Source organism: Letharia lupina (genome assembly GCF_014066315.1).
Source record: "Letharia lupina isolate WasteWater1 chromosome Unknown contig_13, whole genome shotgun sequence".
Taxonomy (NCBI): Eukaryota; Fungi; Ascomycota; class Lecanoromycetes; order Lecanorales; family Parmeliaceae; genus Letharia; species Letharia lupina.
This window is the reverse complement of record NW_023502982.1, coordinates 1,651,150-1,676,479: the sequence shown is the minus strand read 5'-3', so window position 1 is coordinate 1,676,479 and position 25,330 is coordinate 1,651,150. Positions and strand designations below refer to the sequence as shown.

General features: G+C 44.7%; 4 protein-coding genes across 4 annotated transcripts; 1 reads left to right on the top strand and 3 right to left on the bottom strand.

Annotated features, from left to right (window-relative positions):
• Positions 1-9,694: 9,694 nt before the first annotated feature.
• HO133_001911 (uncharacterized protein) lies at positions 9,695-13,705 on the top strand (the record flags this gene model as incomplete). The annotated part of the gene is made up of 1 exon (XM_037292839.1): positions 9,695-13,705. One exon carries the CDS (start codon positions 9,695-9,697, stop codon positions 13,703-13,705), a length of 4,011 nt encoding a protein of 1,336 aa, XP_037151378.1.
• A 1,867-nt stretch (positions 13,706-15,572) lies between these two features.
• HO133_001910 (uncharacterized protein) lies at positions 15,573-18,962 on the bottom strand (the record flags this gene model as incomplete). The annotated part of the gene is made up of 5 exons (XM_037292838.1): positions 15,573-15,700; positions 15,758-16,473; positions 16,528-16,829; positions 16,881-17,586; positions 17,638-18,962. The coding sequence occupies 5 exons, from the start codon at positions 18,960-18,962 to the stop codon at positions 15,573-15,575; spliced, it is 3,177 nt and encodes a 1,058-aa protein (XP_037151377.1).
• Positions 18,963-20,206: 1,244 nt separating this feature from the next.
• Positions 20,207-21,136, bottom strand: HO133_001909 (uncharacterized protein; the record flags this gene model as incomplete). The annotated part of the gene is made up of 3 exons (XM_037292837.1): positions 20,207-20,530; positions 20,630-20,987; positions 21,078-21,136. The coding sequence occupies 3 exons, from the start codon at positions 21,134-21,136 to the stop codon at positions 20,207-20,209; spliced, it is 741 nt and encodes a 246-aa protein (XP_037151376.1).
• Positions 21,137-22,449: 1,313 nt separating this feature from the next.
• HO133_001908 (uncharacterized protein) lies at positions 22,450-24,495 on the bottom strand (the record flags this gene model as incomplete). The annotated part of the gene is made up of 4 exons (XM_037292836.1): positions 22,450-23,638; positions 23,693-24,023; positions 24,082-24,215; positions 24,263-24,495. The coding sequence occupies 4 exons, from the start codon at positions 24,493-24,495 to the stop codon at positions 22,450-22,452; spliced, it is 1,887 nt and encodes a 628-aa protein (XP_037151375.1).
• Between the last annotated feature and the right edge of the window lie 835 nt (positions 24,496-25,330).

Sequence of the window (25,330 nt, the reverse complement as noted above, 5' to 3'; positions counted from 1 at the left end):
AAGCTATCTTTCTTATTAACGATTTAATCTCTATTATTATAAATAATCTTAGTTTTAAAAAACTTATTAAGAACTTAACTATTAAATCGAGTGATATTCTTATTAAGAATATAAAGAATTACTTTAGATATATAGAAATTAGCTATTTAATATAAGCTAAAATTATTATAAATAGTATTAATTAGCTAAGTAATAAAGTCGTTTAATAATTATCTAATAAATTAATTAATAGCTTCTTATTCTTCGAAGCTTATTAAGATATTATTACTTATATCTAATAATCTTTAAGCGAATTCCTTTATATTAGTTTATCCTTAATTAATTAGATTAAGATTTCGAAGTCTTATATTTTCTATTAGTCTAAGAATTTAAATATTATTTTAAAGATAGAACGCTCTTAATATAGTTTAAGCGATATAATCTAATTTAATACTCTTAATAATTAAAAGAATTTAATAAAAGTTATCGTAGAAATATATAACTATATTATTAAAAGAAGCGAGATTCTTTCGAATATCTTAAAGTATATAATCGACGGCCTCGATATCGTAGCGATTTTATATAGAGATCTTATTTTAAAAAATAAGCTCGATCGCCTTTAATAATTAAGCTAAATTAAACTCTATTAATATATCGTAATTAAACTAAATAATAGTATTAAAAGAGATCTTAAAGTAAGAATAAGTAATAACGCTATTTTAAAGAAGAATAAAGATAATATTAGATAAAGCTATAGTAATAACTATCTTAAAGTTATATTGTACTCTTCGTAATATAATATTCTAAAGTATAATCTTATTAATATCTTTATAGCCATCGAGAAAGAAGAGTTAGCTATTAGAATAAGAGATTATATTTTAAATAGCGTTAATTATAGCGATTTAATTATTATTAAAATTTATCTATATTTACTTCTAGATATTAATTTAATAGTTATATTCTTCGCGTAGAAGTTAATTTTAATTATTAATATAATATTATTTATAGTCTTACTAGATCGCGAATAGATTAAAGCTAATAATAAAACTAATATTCTTTATAGAGCTAGTATTACTTTTCTTTAAGCGAATTTAAATTAAATAAAAATAGAAGTCTTCGACGATAATCTACTTATATTACGTATTATTTAATAAAGAGAGAATATAATACTAAGTTTAAAGAATATAAATAAGATTATTAAATAATTTAAATAAAGAATAATATATATTAGTTAAGAAATATATGTAAAGTGCGAGAGAAGAATTAAATTATTTATAAGTAAAAAAAGAAAAAATATATTTAGCGCGAAAAGTTTTAATAGCTAAAAAAAGAATATTATATTAAAAAATATCGCGATATTTCAAAATCACCGTTAGCGCGGTAATCTTCTCTTTCTATAACTTAAAGTACTTTAACTTATTAAAGAAATTACTAAGAAAAAATATACCTAGCGCAAAAAGTTTTAATATATAAAAAAAGAAATATTATATTAAAAAAAGTTATAATATTTTAATATCGCCGTTAACGCGGTAAGCTATTTATACTATACTTAAAATATTTCTATCTAATAAAGAAGAAATTACCTATATATCTTAATTTATAATTATTTCATAGATTTAGAGAATTACCGAGCTTATATTATAGTAAAATCATTACGAAGAGATTTCATAAGGCGTATCCTTCTTATTAGGCCACTACTTTATTTAATACTTAATTTTATTCGACGTTATCGTAAAGTAAGCCTTTTACTATATAGGCATTATAATAGAAAGAAAGAATATTATTATTTATCGTATGTAAGTCTTCGAAGAATATAGGATTTAATATATTTAGGAGGAGGTATCGTAAATAGAAGAGCTCTCTAGCGTTTAGATTAATATAGTATATTCTTATAATAATATCTCTACGCCTCTAACGTAGACTTTATTTAAATATATCTCGCTTATTCTTTTTCTAGATATATTACTTCGATAGATCGATATAAAAGAGATCTTCTATTTATCTTCGCTATTAACGCTATTAATTTAATTAAAAAAAGATTATTAGCTTAATCTAGCGTTTATCTACTATATTAATCATCTAATTTAAATTATTATTATTATCAAATATTACGCCATATTAATTCGAGAGATAAATAGATAATTATTCGATAGAAGAATTATAATTATATAATTTAAAGCTAAAAATTCTTTAATAGACTTTTATAGAGTCTATTTATCATATATCTTAATACTCTTAAATCTCATTTATCTAGTCTAAGCCTATATTATTCTAATCTATATTATTCTTATACTCTATTCGAAGACTAACTTAGTCGCTACCCTTATAAATATATTTAAAAATATATTTATAGACTTTAATATTAACGTAAATCTCTATATTAATATAAGCGTTATACTTAATTAATAAATAGAGACTATAGAGTATTACTTAGTAATTCTATTTAGATTTATTATCTAATATCTTAATAAGCCTACGTTAATAATATATAGAGTATTTAAAGTCTAGTTTAAAGACGATATAATCGCTAAAGTCCTTCGGAAATCGCTTACTATATATATTTTTATCTAAGTCTTAATAAGGCGAAATAGTATCTATTCTACTAATAGTATATTAACTATAGTTTTTATAAAGTATATATCTAATAACGATTATATAGAGATTAAGAAATAGACTTTAATTAGAGATCTCAGCACTAATAACGACGTCTATCTTAGCGGCGCTAAAGAATTAATCTTTAGAATATAATATAATAAAAATATAAATATACGATAGACCTCGTTTTTAAAATTCTATAATATAAACATAGACGGGAACTCGACCTATTACTCGCAAAGTCAATTAGAGTTAAAGCTAATTAACATTTCAATCAATTATACTTCGCTCTTATAGAGATAAAAAAATAAATAAATGATATTATAGGGCTAACTAGTAGAAATTACGATATATAAAAAGCTAAACTATATTAGAAGCACTCTTAGGAACTATAATCTATATTAATCGTCTAACTGATGTATTACTCAAAAAACTACTCTATTAAATAGAAAGGGGGAGGGCTACTATACTATAATAGGGGGCAAAAAGAATAAAAGTATACCTAGCACCTTCCCCTTTAGAATATCATTTATAAAGATCTTTAGCTTTAGTCTAAATACTCTAGTAATTAAATTAAACTAATTAATAGCCTATTCGCCGAATAGAAGATTTTTAATAATCTTAATTTATTTTAGATTATAGATAAAAGTTATAAAGAGATTTAATTAGACGAACTTAATAAATAGAATAATAGTATTCTAATAGAGTTATTTTATAAATTATAGATCTTCTTAATAGAAGAAAGAAAGAATAATATATTATTTATTAGTTTAATTATCTATAATAGCTCTATCGATATAAATATTAACGATTACTTAATAGATATTAACTCGAATAATCTTCTAATTTATCTTTAATTAATAGAGTTTATTACTTTTAATAATTATATAGACATCGTAGATAAAATACTATAGCAGTCTATCGTAGTAAAGAAAGTAATTAAACTTATTAAAACGACTCTATATTATATATCTATAAGAAATTAGTAATAGATAGAATAGAAGAAATAAATAATATAGATCTATAATATAAGACAAGCGTTACTTATATAGAGTTACCTCGATCGATAATTCCTCTAACTCGTAGAACGACTTCGCTATTTCTACTTCGCTAGATAAAAAAACTCTCACTTAATATATTATCTATATAGAGTATATTATTATATTATAACTATTCGTTAAATAAGAAGATAAGAGAATAGCGTAAAGGTATATAGACTAAATATTAATATAAAATACTAAATCTCTTATTACTTTAAGCCTCTATTAATATATCTCTAGTCTTAGATATATCTAATAAATTATTAATATTACTCTCTTAGATAATAGTAACTTTATCTAAAGTAGAATAATTATAAATATATAAATTATAATATTATAGATTCTCATAGAGTAGCTTATAACTCCTTATATTTAAATTAATCTTTAGTCTTTCAGATATTAATTTAAGAGCATTAATATAAAGATTAATACTTTTAAGAATAGTAGTTATTTTATAATAAAACGTCTAATTAATATAATTATAGTAACTATATCTAGTAAAGTTAATATAAGAAATATAATTAGAAGAAAGTTATATTATATTATAAACTAATTTTAAATATTATTTATAATATAGATTTAATTAAAGATCGATTTTTCGCTCTCTAAAGGCGTTAAAATAGATATATAAATAATAATTACTTTCTAGATTTTATATATATAGAGGGCGACTAAATAATTAATAGTAATCTATTATAAGACTATAGAGATTATATTATTATATTAAACGCTATAACGATAGAATTCTTTATAATTATTAATAAAATTTAAGATCTCTAATATTAAAGAATAAAGGATTTAATTAATAATATACTCGCTAAAGTTAATTAAATTATTTATACTTATTTCGATATCTTTATAGCTCTATTCTATATTATTTACTTCTTAATCGATATCTATTTTAGATATATTAACTTTAGTCTTTTTACTATCGTAGTATTATTTAACTATCTTATCTTTTTATAATATTATATTATAGCTATCGTAAATCTAATTTATAGAATTTAAATTATATTATATAGGCTTTATAATATATAAATAATACGCGATATAGCTAATAAGTCTTATTAAAAATTAAATAGAATCTAAATAAGGGCTAAAAGATAAATTAGAAGAACGTAGACTATCGAAATTATTATTAAAGAAGTCTACTAATAGATCTCGTAATAGAGGATATTCGATAGCGTCTTTCTCTTATTTAGAAGTTTCTTCTTAATAATATTTAGAATCTAATACGCGTTAAGAGGCTTTAAAATAGAGTAATAAAGAATAAGTAAAGAAGAAAGACGCGTTTTAGAAGATAGCATCGCTGGATTAAAAGGCACTACCGCTGGCTTGGAAGGAGTATGTAGGGGAGGACATATCCGTTCGGGCTCTTTTTGGCCTTCCAACGCGTTTATAAGCAGTAGTAGATAGCTGTTGGGCTCGCTTGCGGCCTCGATTACCCGCAGTAGCGAATTCGCCGAGGGGTGGCCTAGGGGCGTTAGTAGGGGCTCTAAAAGGGGGGTAGAAGGGGTATACGTGTCTTATAGATCTGGCAATATGAGAGCGAGGGGTAGAGAGGGTGAATATATTTATATTAGTGGAATTAATAGAATTGGTAGAGTGGTAGAGGAATAATAATTACACAAACAGATGGAAGGATTATTATCCGATCCCGTCCCGGACGCATTTGGTGTGACTACGATATTTGAATGTCAGTTTAACCCACCAATAGTAGGCCAAACTTCATAATTTTTACAGCGTTAGAAAGCCCAAACTGAGCTCTACAATTTACGAAATTATGAAGTAACAGTATCCTTAGGGAGCTGGTTATTTCAGAGTATAAGACTTCTGCACATAGATTTTTGTAGATTTTTGATGGTTGCGGACGCTAATTTGTTTACCCGTGGTGTCTAGCCATAAAGCGTAGACCTGACGAATTTATGATTGGCTGCACATACAAATTCAAGGTTTTCTAGTTCAGCCCTACCTTATTCTTTTATATATACTGATAAGCTCTTCGACGGACTGTCGCAAAGCTGATAGCAGAAGCGTATGAAAGCTGTCTTCACAAGATCGGGAATCCGAATCTCTGAATCGGCCTCCATTGTGCCATAGTCAGTCAATGCACGGATCGCAGTGTGGTTCTTGTGAAGTGCCAACTGTTGGACTTTCTTGTGTGAAAGTCCGTAGATTAGGACAAAGAGATGGTCATCTTCTCGTTTTCCACTTGCGTATAGCTCCGCATCTGTCACGCAATCGCCGTGATGAGCACGTGCCTTTCTGGTTCGAATCCTGTGTCCAGTGTTGATGATCTGCTGAACGTCCCGTCGATAAACATCTAAGAATCTGCGGCGAATGTGGAGATGCACAAGTGAGGCGTCACTAAGTTGTCGGACTTGGGTACGCAGGTCTTCGATCTGCCGGGTCTGTCATTGCGAGTGTTTTTGTAAGTCTGCGATTTGGGTTGAATGTTACTCTAGGAGCTGGCTCTGTTGAAGTATATCGACTCCGCTTTGATTTCCGTAAATCTGACCTCTGCCTTCCACTGTGCGCTCTACTGCTTCTTCTAAGGCTTGTGCTATTGAAGAAATAGCTTCTTGAGCAATATCGTCGTCATCCTGAACGGCAGAGAGAACATGCAAGACAAACTCGAGGTGGCGTGTGGTTGCTAAGTCTAGCTTCTTCTGATCACTTTCTGCTTTGCTTTTGCCCTTCTTATCTTGCTTCTTCGGACATATATCTTGTAGGACGTTTGTTGTTTTACTAGAAGAATAATGGACCTGAGTGTCTAAAATTCAGAGACTTGGCTACAGGTATCTTAATGAATGACTCACACGAAAGGCTCCGCATCTCGGAGGAAAGTTGATCCGTCAAAGATCCTCAAGATCTCGACCCGGAGATGTCCCAGTCTCCTCTTCTAATCCGGCGCGCTTTTCGATTCTCTCCACTCGCACTTCTCTCTATATTCATGAAGCTCGTCCTTGTTGACTACCAGATGTTGTGGGCAATCAGTCGTTGAGGGTGGTATTGTAGCCCAATTAACAGACTATAGAGACGCATTCGAGCGCATCACACAGCCGTGGAATTCGGATGCTTTTCCCACACAAATATGACACACATATTTGGAACTCCTGGTCGAAATGGCAAGGTCAATGGCGTTGTTCATCATCATGGGGCGTTCGTCTTGCAGCACTCATAGGGATCATGTGGTCCTCTTTTCGAGCTGGGCACTGAGCACGACACGAACAAAGTCCCCGGATTTAGATGGATGGAGGGTCTGTCTCCGGAACCCTATCAATCTTGAGGCTACGATTTCGTTATTGCCTGGAAAGCAACACCGTGATTCGAGATCACATCGCTGCAAAAAGTGGTCGCCTGCCACCACCTGCCTCCACTACGAAAGGGGTCTTCGCTATGGAGCCCGATCCAGAATCAATTGGATCTGCTCTTTACCTCGTACACGGACCTTTGATGGAGGCTTTGGTTGACACATTACCCGCCCCATTTGGAATGCTGTGGGTGGATAAGATGAAGCTGGTGTTTGGGGTATTTTCTTTGTCTGTGTTCCTGGGGTTTCGGGATTGGCTATACCCTGCTTGTTTGTGGCTTCGGATGTGTTTTGGAGGTTTGTGGATACGCTATGTGTGGAATATGTGAGGTGGTTGGATCGGAAGTGTTGTGTTGAGCAAAGCCAAAAGACAAACGGATGGAGATGAGGTCTTCCTTCAGTCGCGCGGCGGTAAGAATCAGCGCGAATAAGCAGAGGAGGGGACAACGAAAAGATATTCCATCAGGAGAGAGACCAGTAGTTTGTCTCCAATGACATACAGGAGTCTTGGTCAACAGTCTTCCTGTTGGTCTGCCGGCCTTTAGGCTCAAAGCCAGTCCTGGCGGTGAGAGAGGATTCACAACATCTTCGTCAGGACGTTTGCGCAAGCATGTTCTGTGAGTCCGAGCGTCGCGTTGCGTGGCTAAATGCGGGGAAGGGCTGAGGGGCTCTTTGAGCGGTTGGGGGTGGATACCACGAGAATTAAAGGAAAAGTCGTGGGTGTTTCTAGGTATTGATTGTTGAAACTGTGGGTGGGAGTATGGATCTAATGCATGAACCCGCGGATGGCAGAGCGGAAGTGGCACTTGTAGTGCGGAACCTGTACGGTTAAATAGTGGAGCAGTTGGTAGGAAGAGATGGCGGATGTGGAAGAAAAAGGATCACCAATCCCAAATGTGTGAGATAGTCTTTCAAGAATGGAGGCCATTCAATGCTCAACGATGAAGATGTATCTCCAAATCTCCGTGTCTGTAAGTCTCCACATCTTCGCTAGCTGGTCAAGCAATTGCACAGTTCCCCCAATTTTCGTCGTGACGTGGGATTGTGGGATTGTGGGACTTGACTAGCCATTTGCGCGCATCGAATTGATGATCTACATGCAACCATGGATGTTCTGCATGAGAAAGCTGTTACATATGCAAGGTCGATTGTGACAGCTGACCACGAAGGTTCCCTTACTTTTTCTCTGACAGACTTTTTCTCGCAGGTATTTCCAGCAAGGGAAGCAGAGCACATGCAGCAAAGAGATGACAAGTCACGACGCTCAGACCCAAAGAATCATGCCGGACTCTGTCAGGGATTTCATTTTCCGTTCTTAGTGTTTACTCCAATTTCACATGAATCACTACTCGAGTGGAAGCAAAGCAAACATACCGTACACGGGATCGTGAGACTCGGAGCAAACTCCGCCTCGTGGCAAATGGTTTCTTGAATCCCCCTACAAACGATGAAGCCATAGATGATCTCCAAGTCTAGAGAAAAGCTTGATATGACCGAACACATGGATAGGCACGTGAAATACATGATGTTTAACGACTTTGGGCAGAGTTTCTATTGGTCATGGAAGACATCGATTTTGATCTAAAACAAACGCCGTCTCTCTTGGCGAGTTCGGGGCCGGGGGACGTCAGGGATTAGCGCTAACGTCTCAGGCACAGCAGGGTCCCCGGGGAAAAGAAGCCAATCGGATCGTCCCGTAAATTGATTCTGGGGGGTTCCCCTATTTTTTTTCTCTTTTTTTTCTTTTTTTTCTTTTCCAAAGATGAGATCATGGAGGTCTCGAATTGTGGCGAGGAAAGCGCGAGGCTAGAGGAAGTCTTAGAGAGGGTTTCTTCATGCCCCTGAGATTGGAATCTTTTGCGAGTGTACTTGTTTTGGGGAATGTTACATAAAGTAAACATGTTCGTGTTTTTAGAATTTGGAATTATTGGAATTTTTGCAGATTTTATTGCGCAGCTCCCACTCCTCTCATCCACGGCCAAGTATTCAGCCTTCACCCAGCCAACACCATCGTCGACCATTGGTCGTTGACCGTTGACCCGTGATATGATACTCTACCGAGTACCCTGACTGATGATTCATATGCGAGAAACGGCAAAGAAAACGAATCACAAAAATTTCGCCCCTTGAACACGTACCAGGTTGCTGGCACCACTGGGAGTTTGCGACGCGCTACAGCCACTACCAGAATCCGCCTCCCCCGGCCACTCTAAACCCATTTGCGACTCCTCAATTTTCCCAATCTCCACGACTTTCCCTGTATACTTCCCTACACGACGCTCGTTAATTTCCATCTCCATCGTCTCCGTCCATTCACCGTCGAGGACTGGCTCCTGGGCAAACACCAAACTCACAGGAAATTTCTTCCTCGAGGAATTTGCCAAAGTCGCGTCGAAGAAAACAGCCAGTCTCGCCGATCTTTTTCCAACACCCACGAGTCACATACACATTGGACAGCACCATTCACTGCATGAGTCATCAAGCTCACATCTCGATTGATATCACACGATATATCCTGCAGTCTGCGCATCTGGCCATACCCTGCAGTTTACCGCAGCATTGGATCCAGTTTGGTTACACGGGGAAGACGATAGGGGATATTCTACAAACAACAGAATTGGATGCTTGAAACAGGCCAGCGTCTAAAAGACATTATCACATGTATCATCTTCGGTCAGCTACCCATGCACAACACCCTCTGATAGTTTGACTATACCATTGGCGATCGGCAACAGAGTTGCAATAGACGACAAGCGCAGCAGTCACGATGAAACGCTTTCGATCAAGGAAGAATTCGCCCGAACGAGGTCAAGGGAGTCGAAGACCCTCGCTCGACTCCGACCCTCCAGCTCCACCATTACCATCCTTTGCGTCGATGAGATGGGGGGGAAAGAAAAAGGTCGCACCACAACCCAAGCCCGAAATAAACATATCAGCCGCGCTGCCGGCCTCAGAAGACTTCCGCACAAGTCTTCTCATGCCAAATCTGTCCGCCAGATTCAGTATGCTTCGAGAACAAGATGACCCATCGTCCAAGATAGGAAAAGCCAACGATGACAGCGTGCTCTTCCCGAAGCGAGCGTCGCGCCTGGAGTTGTTCAAGGGGCACGGCCTTTCTTATGTAACAGAGGTGGACTCCCTTCATGGGACCGTACGTCCCCCTTTCGCATCTATACGAACAGAGTCGTATGGCTCTGGTAGTTACGACACAGACGATGGCAGCGTCATGAGCAGGTCTAGGCCTGGGGAGGGCAACACTATGTTTGGAGGCCGGCAAAAGATATACAAGATACCTGTTGGAGGTGCAGGATCTGTGAAGCACTTCGGAGCCAAAGACGATGAGGAGCTGCCGTCAGGTGTGAACATGGGTGGAAAGGCGCTGTACGAAAGTGACATCGCTACGTCCGCCTTTCAGAGGCTTCGAGAGGAGGAGAGGCAAGAACGGGAGAGAGCGAGCTTGGAACAATTACGGTCGTCGAAAGAACAGGATCGTGACGGGTCGCCGCCACTTGCAAAATACAATCAAAACCGAGAAACCTCGTCCTCTACTAACTCCGGCCGATCCCAACCTCGAACATCCACAGCTGCGACTTCTGTTGCCTCTCAGAGATCCATTTATTACGAAAACATGAGTAGCTCTGCTCATGCCTTATCACCGTCCACGCAACCGAGCTCAGCTGGCTCAGACCGCCCTATCCCTAAGGCCACCAGGAGGTTGTATAGGCAGGATCTCGATCAGCACTTGCACGAACAACAGTCTTCCGCAATGCATAGACTTGAGTCCCTGAACAAACCGCGTTCAATCGCGGGTGGCCCCGCAATACGAAGTCTTCAGCAGTCGAGGAGCGCTACCGGTCTGAATGATCGCTATCAACGTGGAGGACCGCTGTACGCATCCAATGGGTTCCGCGCTGCTAGTCCACCTCCGTCTGGCACGCCATCTAGAATGGAAGAATTCGACTTGGGTCTCGTCCCTGATCAAGCTGTTAGCAATCTCGCGGACTCTGGATATGGCAGATCTCCTCCACTGAGCCCACCCATGAGCCCAAGCCATGATCCGAACAACCATGATACGACCTTTTTGGCCGCGCTGGAGCCTAATGACCTCGGCAAGGCTACTGCTTCTGGGGCTTTCAAAAAACCGAAATTGCAATACGACGATCGGCAGTACAAGGAAAGACAGATTCAGTTACTCGAAGGCCGGAATACGCCCAGTCCACAGCTCATACGGCCCTTTTCCCCACAGGCGCTCTCCATTGACGAGCAGACAACCGGCCGCAGCCGCAATAATTCCATCGGAAGCACCTTTTCAAGGACCGAGTCAGTCAAACAGCCATGGGAGCACCACAGAGAAGACCGTGTGCTGAGGGCTGTTCCAGAAAGAGGGAGCAGAGGCAGCTCACCTCCCGTCGACGAGCATCACACCAATACAACTATGGAGCAAAGCTTCCTGGCTGGAAGGAGCAGCAGCGATGTTGCTGAAAGCGAATCAGAGGCCGAATCAAATTTCCCGATACCATCATCTAAATCAAATCCCCAAAGCTTTTCACATCTTATGTCGCAGGCAAAGCCCGTCTCGCTTGATCAACAGCTCAACTTCGATCCTGAAGCTAATCATCTCACGCCGCCCGCCGAAGAAAGCGCCTTTGATAGTCGGAGTCACCTGAGTGAATCAACGATAACCCAGCCTAAGGAAAACAATGAACCGAATGGGATTGACGCTGACTCTCCGACATTGGGCCCAGTGCGTGTTGCGAATGGACTGAGTGGCCTCGTACACGCACATCTGCGTAATGACAGTGGCCAATCTTCTATATATCCTGAGGACTCTCCCAGACCAGACAGATTTCCCGTCGAGGTTCGCCAAAGCATATTTGGTCATGAATCGGCGCTTAACCATTCACGACAAGGATCAAAGGATGACAGTGGTGTAAATGGCGAATACTGGGTCAAGGAGAGAAGGGGGTCTGAGCAAAGTAGTATCGTGGCGCCACCACCGCTGTCTTTTGCCGCTCGACATATACTGCAACAGGCAACGGCGTTAAGGGATAATCAACAAAATCCGAAGGCGCAGCAAGTGCTTACCAACGACAAAGCGCAGCGGGTCTTGGGTGGTGAAGCTCCTCGGTCCAGCCATTCTCGAGATAACTCAACCTCCTGGCAAGACCAGCTGAAGGCTCACCACGCACGTGTTGGAAGCACCGAGACGCAACAAGAGCGTGAAGGTCTTGCCACTGAGATGGCGGCAAGGAGACGCAGAGTTCAAGACAATCTCAAGACTTATGTTGAGGATAACAGTAGATCTCCCAGCCCAGCGCCCGGTGTTCGGCCTCAAGAAGATGGCCTCGCAAGGCCAAGACATCAATTTGGAATATTGAAAAAGACCTCCAGAGGCTCTCTGGTTGGAAAGCAAGAGCGGCCATCAAAGGCCATGAAGATGCTGGGAATCAGACCAGGAGAGGCCGGCCATGATGCACCACAGCCTCCGCCAGATATGTTCATGGGACGCGGCCAATTCCATGACCGGGCCATGCCACGAGGCAAGAAAACTTCGCCACCACCAAGACGACCTCAAGATCTCCGTCAGCATTCAGATAATAGCCCGGGCTCCGGACAACGATTGCCCAACAGTGGCCGAAGTCAGGAGAATCTCGCTCAAAGGATATCGTCACCCTCATCGAAGTCAGGCTCTTCATACTCTGATAGCTCCGAGAAACGACTTGAGTCAGGGAAAGATAGCGACCCATTGCCGCGCGTGGATCGGAATCGTATCAATGGATCCCATCCAGTCACGGCTGCTACAGGATACGAGCCAAGAGAGGTGCAGAATGCCGCAAGACCCGCAGATGGAGTGGTGGATAGCATGCCCCGCAGTGGCTTGCCGCCAGCCGAAAGATCACAGTCAGCAATGTCTCGACACCATCCGATGTCGCCCACAGAGCGATCACAGTCTGCAATGGGAGGCCGTCTTCGAAGCAACAGCAAGCCTGTCACTCCATCATATTTCGAGCCACGTGCCGCGCCACCGGGCACTCCGTTCATGATCAACCCCAAGCAATCTTCTCGTGTGCCTCCGCCGGGCACTCCCTACATGATCAATCCTAAGACGCCCTCCCGTCTTCCAACAGTACATCCAAATCGGCCTCGCGCAGAATCTACAGCCACATCGAACGAGAGTCGGCCTTCTACCTCGTCCATGACCTCCTCTCCGTCAACATTGATCCCGTCTCAGAGCTCTCCCAGTTTCTCATACAACCGACCTGGGAATCCCCGCAAACGCTCTGTAAACAAGCAAGACATATCCGAACCCACCTTCGTCTCCTGCACCTCTTCCGTCGATACCGTCAATCTGCCACCAGGCGCCAGCCTTTCCAACGGTATGGATGCACCCAGCCCCACTCGCGGCCCACCACCTCCCATTCCCGTCCGCGACTCTCGCCGAAAGCGCACTCAAACATTCCTCCAAGCCCTGGGTCGGACCGAAAAGCCCCTCGAAACGACCTCCACGGAGGCAACGCCTAGTCATCGAGAAGATGACCCCTACGAGGAGTGCAGCACGTTCTCAGCAGACGATGAACCAACTGCATCAAGCAAGATGAGGCAAAGACTAAGGAAAACAAGTAGTGAGGGAGGCTTGAACGCGAAGGCTGCTAGGCAGGCAGCGCTGCAAGCGCCGAGTCCGGCTGTGCCCAATTTTGAGGTTCAGAGTCCCGGTTTGGAGCAGCATTTCCCTTATCAAGCGCAAAAGGATGTGCCCGCGAGCGCTGTGATGTTTTGAAAATGCACGAGACGTGGTGCTGAAAGCATTTCGTCGCCCTAGATTGGAGAGTTGCGTCATTTCCTCGGACATGTTTTGTGGATTTCTTGTTGGCAGGGATCTGAAGAGACGTTCGCTACGACTTTAATTGACTAGAAAGAATCTCGCAAGGGACGCAAGCTAGTGCAGCATTTTGACCGTGCGATTTCGATACCATCGTTGCGAGCATATTGGAGAAAGGCGATTCGGGCATTTGTTCGCGACGGATATACCTTATGTACGACCAAGCGTGTGTTTCTACCACCTCACTGTTTGAATGGTTGAGGGAAGGCTTCTCCTCGTGCTCGATCAGCTGGATTGATCTTGAGCTCACCCCCTGTTTGCACCTTTGGTGCTTTTTCTGTATATACCTACATTACTACTTCTCAGAGAGATACGATACGATAGCATGGATGGATGAGATGGTCTTGGCAACAATGGATCATGCATTTGAAAACACTCTATTCTTCTTCTTCCCCTTCTTCCCCTTCTCCTTCTCCTTCCCCTTCTTCTTCTTCTCCTTCTCCTTCTCCTTCTTCTTCTTCTTCTTCTTCTCCTTCTTCTTCTCCTCCTTCCCCTTCTCCTTCTTCTCCTTCTCCTTCTCCTTCTCCTTCTCCTTCTCCTTCTCCTTCTCCTTCTCCTTCTCCTTCTTCTCCTTCTCCTTCTCCTTCTCCTCCTCCTCCTTCTTCTCCTCCTTCTTCTCCTCCTTCTTCTCCTCTTTCTCCTCCTTCTCCTCCTTCTCCTTCTCCTTCTCCTTCTCCTCCTCCTCCTTCTCCTCCTCCCTCCTCCTCCTCCTCCCTCCTCCTTCTCCTTCTCCTTCTCCTTCTCCTCCTCCTCCTTCTCCTTCACATCATCCACACAAACGATAAATACATCGCTCGGCTTACGTTCAATCAATCCTTTCTCCCTCCCCAGGCTAAAGTCGTGCCTACTGAACCAGAATGATCAAATCAAGTGCTCGCCGAGCCGGCACAGGATGAATCTCACCATCAAAACATGGCTACTCAACTAGATCTAGATTGTGCGCGGTCATTCCATCTCCATTCCGGTATGAAATTCCAAGTCCCCATTGCTCGAGGTCCTATTCTCGCTTGTGAAGGTCGATTTCGCACCTTCACGATTGTCTACATACACACATACACACATCCATCCATCACACCGCTCCGTTCAATTTCAATTCTCTCCACAGGCCCGCATGAAGCGGGCCCTGCGATGAGAAAGAAGTCTCCAGTCGTCACTGCCGGTCTGTCTAATGCTAACGACCCGAAGGAAGTATTGAGATGCAAGAGGCCGACAGGCAGTGATGGCATGAAGACCAGAGGTCTTGACGACATCGCTGTCTCTTTCCTCGGTTGAGCCCCCAGTGTCCAAAAAGTGTCTAGAGGAGAAGGAGCGATCAGTAGTACTTTGCGCCATTCTAGCAGGTAATGGTCGCAGTCGAAGCAACGCAGTTCTTCATAACCTCAGACATGTAGTCACAATCAAGCGCGCAAGGCATAGTGGAAGAGAGTCTATCTATGCATGCTTTTAGCAATTCGAGCGCATCGTGCATCGCCATAGCAATGCCCATGGGCAAGCGAGGGAGCATTGGATTTGGAGCCATCTATGCAAACGGGGTATCGTCGCAAGCGCCGTACCTATGCGTCCTGTAAGCTTACGCCAGATATGATAACTTGCTCAACATGAGGGTAAAGAACGAAAAGTCTCTTCTGCTCGTCTTGTCGTGTCCAGCCTCTTCATAGTCATAATACACACCGCCACCATACACCATAGCCATTCCATCTTGATCGTATCCCATAACAATGCGACAAAGCGAGATCTTGTTTGTAGAGAATACAAGTGGGCTGATTCAGTCAATCATGACGGGGTCGTTATTGGAACCGGCTGCGAGGTTGCGGGCAACCTCTGCGCGTCTCTCCTCCGTCAATGGTGCCATTTTGTACGATGTCGGCCTCTGAGGCCTCGGGTCGAAGGTTGCTGACGAATCAGCAGGTGTTTCGTGAAGAGGAGTAATTTGGTATGTTGGGTTTGTACCTGAGGTCGAGGCAAGAGGCACAGGTCGTGTCGGCAGGTCGTTCAAACGAGGACCATTTCTTTTTGCTGTACCAGAAGATGTGGGCATCGTCGCTGCAGACGCCAATGCCGATGTTCTTGCACTGTACTGTGCGACCAATTTCCTTTTAGTTCCCTTGCCAATCTTAGGGGGAATTCCTTCCATATCAGGATATTGTTGCTTGAGTAGGGCGGCCCTGTTCCTCTGCTTTTCATCGTTCGTGGCCTTGATGCTCTTCGCAGCTTGGGTGGTAGGTACTGAACTCGCATCTTTGGGTCCTTCCTTGGTGGCTGAGTGATTGGTTGCACTCTGCGTGTGACGGAGAATGAGCTTCTTCCTCAGACCTGGAGTTATGCTGTTAGGTATATTCTGCATAGTTGGGAACTTCTTTCGCAAAGCAGTAGCTCTGGCCGCGCTGCTTTGTTCCTTTCTAAAATCCTTCACATCTGCTGGCGTCGAGGTAGAGACATTTGCAGCTTTCTTCGAGGTTGGAGTTGAACCTGTGTGTTTAGCCTTTTTTCTTGATTTTGCATTGGAGGGGTGATCGGAATGGGGAGGTTCGGCTACGACACTGCTTATCGACGTCGCATCTCCAGTATTGTGCATGTTTGCGGTTGCGGTGCCTTGCATCCCACTCGATGGCCAAACGTTGCCATACCATTGCACGTCTGCTCCGATATGATCATCGGACATGTCTCTAGTTTAGAGACATCTCAGACAACGTCACGAGCCAAGGAGGGAGAGTGCTTACACAACGTCTTTTTCTGGGGTTCCCCATCGCAGCCTATACAAGCGTCGCAGATGGTCTCGCTGCCACACAAAAGACTCGTAATCACCTCCAAGCGACCAATCGAGGAGACTTGGACGGTTAGGAGTTTTCATTGCTTCCAGTATTTCAAGGTGCGCCTGGGCGAAACGATGAAATATCTGCATTACATTCTTGGAGCCACCTGAGATGTCATTGTCAGGCTTGTTCGGGTCAATAATGGCAAGACGATCAGCTTTGTTTGCATGATACACAGAGCCTCGGAGGTTAGGACGCTGATAGGCGATCTGCACACGATATGTTAAAAGACATTGGATCGTACATATGATATCACATACCTTGTCGAAGTATCCAGGCGGATCCATTTTAATGCCCGTGCGCGTAGTATCAAGTTGGTTGCCATAGAAATCTAGGAACTCGATCAGGATCTCCCCCAGGTTTTGCTCGGGAATCAGCTCTCCGCTCTGTACGCGAGGCATGTTCTGCAGAAGGCTTGTCACCAAACACGTCACAGAAAAGCCACCGAGGCCACCGTGCTGCACTTCGTTCATACCTCGCATCATCAAAAATTGCTTGATGATCATAACAAGTAGTGGCATCGCTGGGAATTGCTTCTTCCAGAGGGCGAATGTATCATTGGCTATGACTCCGGTGTTATTCTCAAAGGACACATCTACCTTGATCATAGTAATCTGATCGACGAATTTGACCAATGGTACCTTGGCGCCAACGATGACTTCCACACTGCCTTGCTGAGCTATATCGGAAGACTTGATGAAATCACCGAAGCGAAACAATTGTTTTTTGGTCTGGCAAACAACCTTCTGTCCCGAGGATCGAAAGCTATTGGAAATCACGACAACATCCATGTCGGCATTAGGGAGGTATAAGCCAGCGGCAAAGGACCCGAAGGAGTGAACATTGCAATTGGGAATCTGGCTGCTGACGACATTTTGTAGGCGGGTCAATAATTCCTGGCGAACAATTTGCTCGAATTTTCGAGGCCGAACGAATTCGTAGAAGTCGCAGATTTCCTTGTGGAGCCTGTATACATTCGTTAGGCTTTTCTGTAAAATGACTCCTGCTAATACTGACCTGAAACCTGCATTTGCTGTTATTGTGTCCGATCGACGGAGCCAAGGAAGTGGATCCGTGTCTTGGCCTGGCACCCACTCGGAGAGAACGGACCCATTTGCTTGTCCGAAACCAGCCTTCTTACGAGGTCGAATCTTTTCACCCTTGATCTCGTCGTTATGGGTCCTCTTGCGATTCCCCAATGCACCGTCATCGTATGGGAGGGAGGCAGATGAATTGCCTCCCTTTGGATGTTCTAGCGATATGGTCCCGCGTGACAGCTGTGTATCAAGACTAATTTCCTCTGAGACGAGGGGGCCAGTCTCAAAAAAGGTAGGCGGCGGACCCAGGCTGCTGGCGGTCTCGGCTTTGCTATGGGTCCCGGGAGCATCTTCCGAGGCTTGGCCGTGAAGGTTTTCAAGATGACTGAACTGCTGACGAGGTCCTGATGGTGCTCCAGGCACACCAATGCCGTAATCATCTTGGTCAACAGGGCTTGGGCTCGGAGGCACCTCATCGCGAATCGAAATTTTATCATCTTCAAACCCGAAAGAGATGAAGTCGTCATTAGCAGCCACTTGATTATGTTGTGATGCCTTTGCACCGGTATGGAGGTCGGATTTGCGTATAAGCTTCACAACGTCTTTTCTTTTGCGCGCCTCTTCATCGACTGGAGGCAGAACGGTGTATGGATCTGGGTTTGACCACTTGGGCTCACTGTCTCCATCAGTGCCGTGACGCATGCCCGAGCCAACAGTTCTGCGCTTTTTTGGCGGTTCAACTGATCCGTCGCCGTTATGCTCTGCGTTGTCTGCGTCTGAGTCAGACTCGTCCATGGGCTCATCATCGCTGTCAGAGATATCCTCTGCAGGCATATATCTCCTGATGCTAGCTTGCTCCTCTGTCATGCCAAGTAATTCTTCCGAGCCTGTCTCATTGCGTTGTCGAAGCAATGGGCGATCAGATGGAGCGACGTAATTGCCGTAATTGCCACGTCCACGATGGAAGTTGTGACCTCCTCGAGGGCGGTTTAGATTCCTATTATCCCTATGTTGATCTCTCGGTCTCGGCCGCCTGTTTTCCTGCATTGCATATGGTCTGGGCCCATTGTTTCTGTTGTAGTCTGACTCCCGGGGATACTGGGGCGCACCATCATTGTTCCGAAACGTAAACCCCGTCTGTGGGTATGTGTTGAAGCCCTGAGGCCTCCAATCATTGTTGCGGTATGAGTCGTATGGCGGGGATGGGCGGGGGGGAAGAGGAGGCATGTCGCGTGGTGGAGGAGGTGGAGGGAGATTGTGGTACGAGGCCGGTTGGTGACCGTAGTTTGGGCGATAGGATGACATGGTCCACTTGGTCTTCAATTGAAGAAGGTAGAACGGATGTTGTGACAGTGATGACCTTCCTTGCTGTTAAAGTATGACTTAGTTGCACCAAAGGCTTTATTAGTGCGGCAATAGAGGATACTTCAATAGGCAGCGTCGGAGTCTCGAGGATGGATCTCGTATCCTGGAAGTCTTCAGAATCGAGGTTGAAGCTTCAGTGACTGGCTCACGAGTCTAGTCTAGCTGGCTCTTCAGTAGCGAGTGATGCAAGCCACCGACACTACTCAGTGAGAGTAAAGAAGAATGAGAAAGTCACGTACTCGCTCATGACCGTACGATGCGAGAGCGTGTTGTGTGAAGTTGCGGGGTGAAAGGTCGACTCGGTTGCAAAATCTTGCAGGGCGTCATTTGAAGATGCCATTAGTGGTCCCCGCTAACCGCTTTCCACCACCTTTCAGCCTTATCAATCTCTCGGTCTCGGCAAAGTGAAGGAAGGTGCCAATGAACATTCCCTGCCCCTTTCACGCGATGGATCAGAGCGAAGAAGATATTGAGAACAATGTCAGTAGACGGTCAAACACGAATACATCACTCAAAGTTGATATACGCCCAGGACTGAGTCAGCGTCTGTGCCGAGTTGGCTAATCTAATTAATCAGAGACGGAGCTGTTGTTGACTCTACTATCTGACAGGGACCCTTCAATAATTTGGTGCATGAAAGCTGATCTATTCATAGTCTTTTTTTTTCAGCATAATCGACCATGTCGTTAGGAAGATTGATCCCAAGCGACCCGTTCGAGGCATAACCCTGCCAATGCCGCAACAGTTCAACGGACAGCAGCAATACGGTTTTCATGTTTCCATGCCCTCGAAGCATATAAATCGATCGAGAGTTCCTTCTCCTTGACAAAGAACCCTCATAGCCGGCGGCTATCCCGAGAAAGACATCTCAAGGGAAGACGCGGCAACAGTCCCCTTCTTTCCTGCCGTCTTTAACCCTTCCTGGAAGCCACCAGTGTATACTACGTTTTGTCCAAGGCTTGCGAGATGAGATATCCGTCACAGCCAGTCGATCTCCTCCCGTAGCTTCGTAGATCCCATTTCTTGCCTTCACTTCATCCAGTAAATCCCCGATGCTTGCCGCAAGGATGAGACAACAGCATTGTGATATCGAGCGAAGATTTTTAACACTGATAGAACAGCCCAGAAACCCATAATTGGCAAGAAAAAGACTTTTATCTGGCACACACGGCACTCTACAACGCTTAACCAGGGTATGAGAGCCTGCTTCGCGGTGGAAAGGACAAGATGGAGTCGTGGCTGAGCACGCCTCTGCTCGAGGTCTCTGAGGCAGCAGGGAAGTCGCGCATGGTTGGAAAGAAGTTGTACTCTGGTGACGGAAACAGGCACGGCGAAGGGGCCGATGGTGTTAGGTTCATGTCGTTGGGAGAAACCGATGCAAGAGCGACGGTTCTCATCTCGCCAAAGACACTGCCCGGGGAGACGTATGCTGAATCGTTATGAGGATATTGCGAACGGCTATCGTTGGGAAAGGACCGAATAGGTTCGAAAGACGAGGTCAGGGAAGACTGCCGTTACATTAGGATGCTGCCAATATTATACCATCGTATGAGGCAGCAAAAATTCGTCACAGCCAAAGAATGGAGAGGGACCATGCTGTTGCTTACCTTCAAAGGGGAGATCTCAGCCAGGTCTCCGAAATCATACCAACGATTGATATTGTCAGCGAAAAGGCCACGACCCTCGGAGCTCGGCAGCGAGTAGGGGATATGAGCAGCACCTTCGAGCAGCGTGTCGATGGATATGTTGCCCATTGTTGCTGGCTGTTGGCCCGTGCTGTTGTCAAATGCTAGCGGCTGCGTTTGTGCCCTTGAGACCAGGCCTGGAGATGGCGTCGAGGCGGGCACCTGACTTTCGCGTTCATTCTTATGGGTTTTCCGCTCTCTTTCCGATTGTTGGCGGTTCATCCGGTCCGCAGTCCGCTTATTCTTTGTGCCCTTTGGCCGCCCGATCCGTTTGGAGACGCTGTAGATGCAGTCATGATCAGAACCCCGACATCCTTGACATGGCGTACCACCAGAGCACTTCATTTTAGCTTGGTGGCATATGTCGCACGCGGTCCGCAGCTTCTTTGACAGATGCTTGTTTGTCTCTTGATCCTGTGATGTCGACATACTGGCGTGTTTGAGGGAGGAAACCGTATCTGGGCGAACAGGAAATGATGACTCGACGACAAAACGATGTTCTCGATCTGGGCTACTCCAATCAAGAACATAGGACAAACGCCCAACTCCACGCAAGCAAGTTCAAATACTCTGCAGAACGGTTCTCGCTTTACTTGGTGTTTGATGTTGTATTCAATGTGGGTGAACGGTGATAAAACAAGATGGGAGGAAGCTTCTAGAGATTAGGCGGTACCTGCCGCTGGATAAGTGTGCATCGGGCGGACCGTTAAGAATGCAGGGTTTTGGCACAGACTATCTCGTGTCCTATCACTGATCATGCCGTCAGCTTAACGGGCGATTTTTTCGACATTCCATAAGGTTCCGGGAAACGTCTGATCGTTGAGAGATAGGAAGATAATGCCAGCGAGCCAGGTACGAGATGAGATACCTCCTTCGTTTTGCCTCATCTCGCGTCATTCTAGGCATCAAAACAGCATTCAGGACAAAAGTTGCCAAAGTCAAAGGATACCACTGTGCCAAGCGGCAAGCCCATGTCCCAGGGTGCACTTGGGGGAAGGCCCGTTCCTGCACGTTGCGCCCGCATGACGCTAGTGCACGCTTTAACGCTGATTGTTGATGTTTAACGAGAGTAATACCAATTGGTTCCCCATTGGGCCTATCATATCCTCAACGAGCTTAGCAGACCCGCTGCCAATATGCAGCAAGGTATGAGAAATTCGGTACTGTCAAGTCCAAGCGGTAAACAAGGAAGTGCAGTCGACTTCAACGAGGCGTTTGTGGCGAAATGAGCATCTGAAGAATCTTCAAAGCCGTGTGGTGATGATCACTTGCATGAAACTATATATGTTCAGCTTGATGTGAAATGCAGAAGACAAAAAGAGCAAAAGACCCGTTCGCTAAAGGAGCAAAACGAGAGAGTGTGATGTCACACCGGCTTGATATGGTATGTAAAAAAAACTGAATTGCAATGATTAGTCGTCATCGAGAGGATTCCGGAACCGGGATGTCTGTGGCTATCACAATTCTAGTGTTCCCAGGATCTTTTCCCCAAAAGTCAAAACTGATAATTGAAATAAATCAGGCAGCTCATTAACATACAGCGTGTCCGTGACCGTCATGGACTTGCTGTCGCAGCAATGGCAGCTGGGCTGTGGGCAAATGTTGAGCATTTGGAAGCTGAAATCAACATGTCGAAAGATGAAAGGGAAGCATTTTGTGAGTAGAAGAGAAGTGTATATTGACAAGAACATATATATCGTAGGACACAAAACTCCCATACCAACGCACCAAGATGCTCCACATCACCTCTCAAGCTCTATAAAGTGCTTCCAAACCAACTCTCCCAACCAACCACCAAGACCTCTCCTCTCCCTCTTCTGCGCCTCATCCTCCTTCCCCTGTCTCAGATCCTTCTCTTCCACCAACACAACACAAATCTGCCCCCCTTGCCCCTTTCCCCGCCATAACAACCCCACACAAAGCACCTGCAATCCGGCAAACGCTGCCAAAATCTTCATTTGCAAATCATACCCCTCTGCAAACTTCTCCAGGACCAACCTCTGCATATCCAGTGGGAATGACTTGATGGCCTCCGTACTCTGCAGCACTGCTGCCAAATGTTCGGAGCCGATTGAGTGGGAGAGATGCGAGGTGAGGTAGCTGTTCATGACCGCCGAAGCGAGCGCGAGGCCGAGGGCGCCGCCAAAGACGCGGAACTGGAGGAGCGCACCGCTGGAGATTGCCAAGTCGCGATGCTCGACGACGTGCGGTGGGATGACGAGGAGCATGCCCCACACCATGCCTATACCGAACCCGGAGAGGACTTCCCGGCCGTAGATGACGGATGGAGCAGGCGTCAAAATGTCATTCGAGGACAGCGTAGAGAAGAGCGAGAGACCGATGAGTTGAACGATTGAGCCTGCGAAGACGAGGTAGATGGGTGCTATGCGCGTGCGCATTGCGAAGACGTTGATCAGGATGCAGCCGAGTGCGATCATGAAGTTGAAAGGGACTAGACGGATGCCGGCGCCGAGGGGGGAGATGCCGTTGACGGTTTGAAGACGCTGGGGTATGTCGATTACGATGATGTTGTAGGGAATACCGGAGAGGAGGGAGAGGATCAAGGTACCGATCCACGCCCTGTTGAAGAGGAAGCGCCACGGGAAGATTGGCTCTGGGCGCCAACCGTCCCCGGTGACCATGCGCTCGTTCAGCAGGAATAGCAAGCCGAGCACCCCGGATAGCACAAAGAGCGCGATGGCCGTTTTAGAGTGCCATGAGAATTCGTTCGGTGCTTCGAGGAGGACTGTCACAAGGAGCAAGGTAGCTCCCAGAAGGAGAAATGCACCGGACAGATCTAGTCTGGCTAGTGACGCCTTTGAGATCTTCTGCCGGAACCCAGGAGTGACGTAGAATGGCTGGCCTTGATACGGGAAATTCGCGGGTACAGAGAGGTAGAGGAGTATAATGGTGACCAAGCCGGCGGGCACACTTCCCTCAATGTCAGTCCAAAGGCTTGAACAAGTGATGATGGAATATGCTCACTTCAATAAAAACACCCATCTCCAAGTCGCCTTCTCAGCGACACCACCGCCAATGACTGGTCCGGCCAAACTGCCCAGTGCGCTTGCTGTGGCCAGCTGAGCGGCAATGGAAGGATACTGGCTTTTAGGTACCATCTCGTAAGCGATCGTCAAAGCCATTGAGACGCAACCTGCGGCTCCGATACCTTGGAAAACACGGTTTACAATCAGTTGTGTCATCGTCTGTGATGCGCCGCAACCTGCGGAGAACATTATGAAGATGAGAGTAGTGGCCAGCGTTGCTTGTTTGCGGCCGAAGATGTCGCTGATTTTGCCCCAGATGATGATCATGCCTGTTCGGCTTAATTAGAAATCGGCCGTCATACACCCGTTAGCCATGCGTGATCTTACTAGTATATGTGATTAAATAGCCCGTTACAACCCATCCTCCCTGCTTAAAGCTATGCAAGTCGTCGGTGATCGATATCAGAGACGTCCCGACGATTGAGACTTCGATGTTGACAAGGAAGAACAAAAGGGCCACGCTGAAGGGTCGTTAGCGGAGCCACAACAAAGGTCCAAAGAACCTGACCTCAGAGACAAGAAGTGCAGCCGCCAACCTCTTAGGTAGGTCATGCTTTCTGCACCTAGTGCCTTTTCGACAAGTGACCCTTCGGACGTCTGGAGTGAGGTAGGTGTAGCGGTCCTCTCAGTAACGGTGACCTCTGCAGCGTCTAATTTCCCCCCGACTAATCGCTCGGACATGTGTAATGATGCCGGTGTAGCAGTGCCTTCGGTAACCTCCATGGCCTCTGACTTTCCCATCTCTGTCATCGTAACTCTTCAGCTGCTCCAGCCACAACCGCGTAGATAGGTTCTAAAATGGAGAGCCTGCGGTCATTTTCTGATATCAACAAACAATGATGACTATGGCCGGCCGAAAACAATGTCCAGTCAGGCCAAGACCGCGATTCGCAAGCAATAGAGCCCAGCTTTGACGAAGTTTGAGAGGAGAAACGGAGGTATGCGACGATTGAGCAAATATTAATGGTTCAAGGTCAGCTTGAAGTGGAGAGGGGATATGTTGATATTAGAACTGATAAGCGAATATGGGGCGGAGGCGGGCACAGCACAACTCTTCTCACGCAGGTCATACATAAGTACTGGGGAATTTATTATGGAATCGGTGAAAGGATCAACAGGCAAAAGTAAGCAACGGCGGCACATGTTACAAGAAGGTTGTATCATTATGCAAGATTACAGATTACCAAAAATCGACAAGAAGTAGGCGTAGTCGGACAGAGCCCAGATGCTGCGAACAGAGTTGGTCAGGCTTGCCGAGAGGGGCCCCTTCACACCTTTGCAGGACCTTTGCTTGATCATCACTGCAGTTTGAGATGCCGTTACCATTTTACCATGCAGTAGGAAGGAGAATGGACGAGGGCGAAGATCCATGCCTAGGACGACAAAGAGTCAAATAGTGTTGTATCTTGGTCGGCTTGGCGAGGTTGGAGAGGCGTATGAAACGCTAGGTAGTGTCATGTTCAAGATCTATAGGGCTGAGTCTCAAAGAGCAAAGTAAGCGATGTTCTATTATTAGCATTGCACACCAGGGTTGTAATAACCAATTCCCAAGATGGCCAGGCCTACATCTGTATTT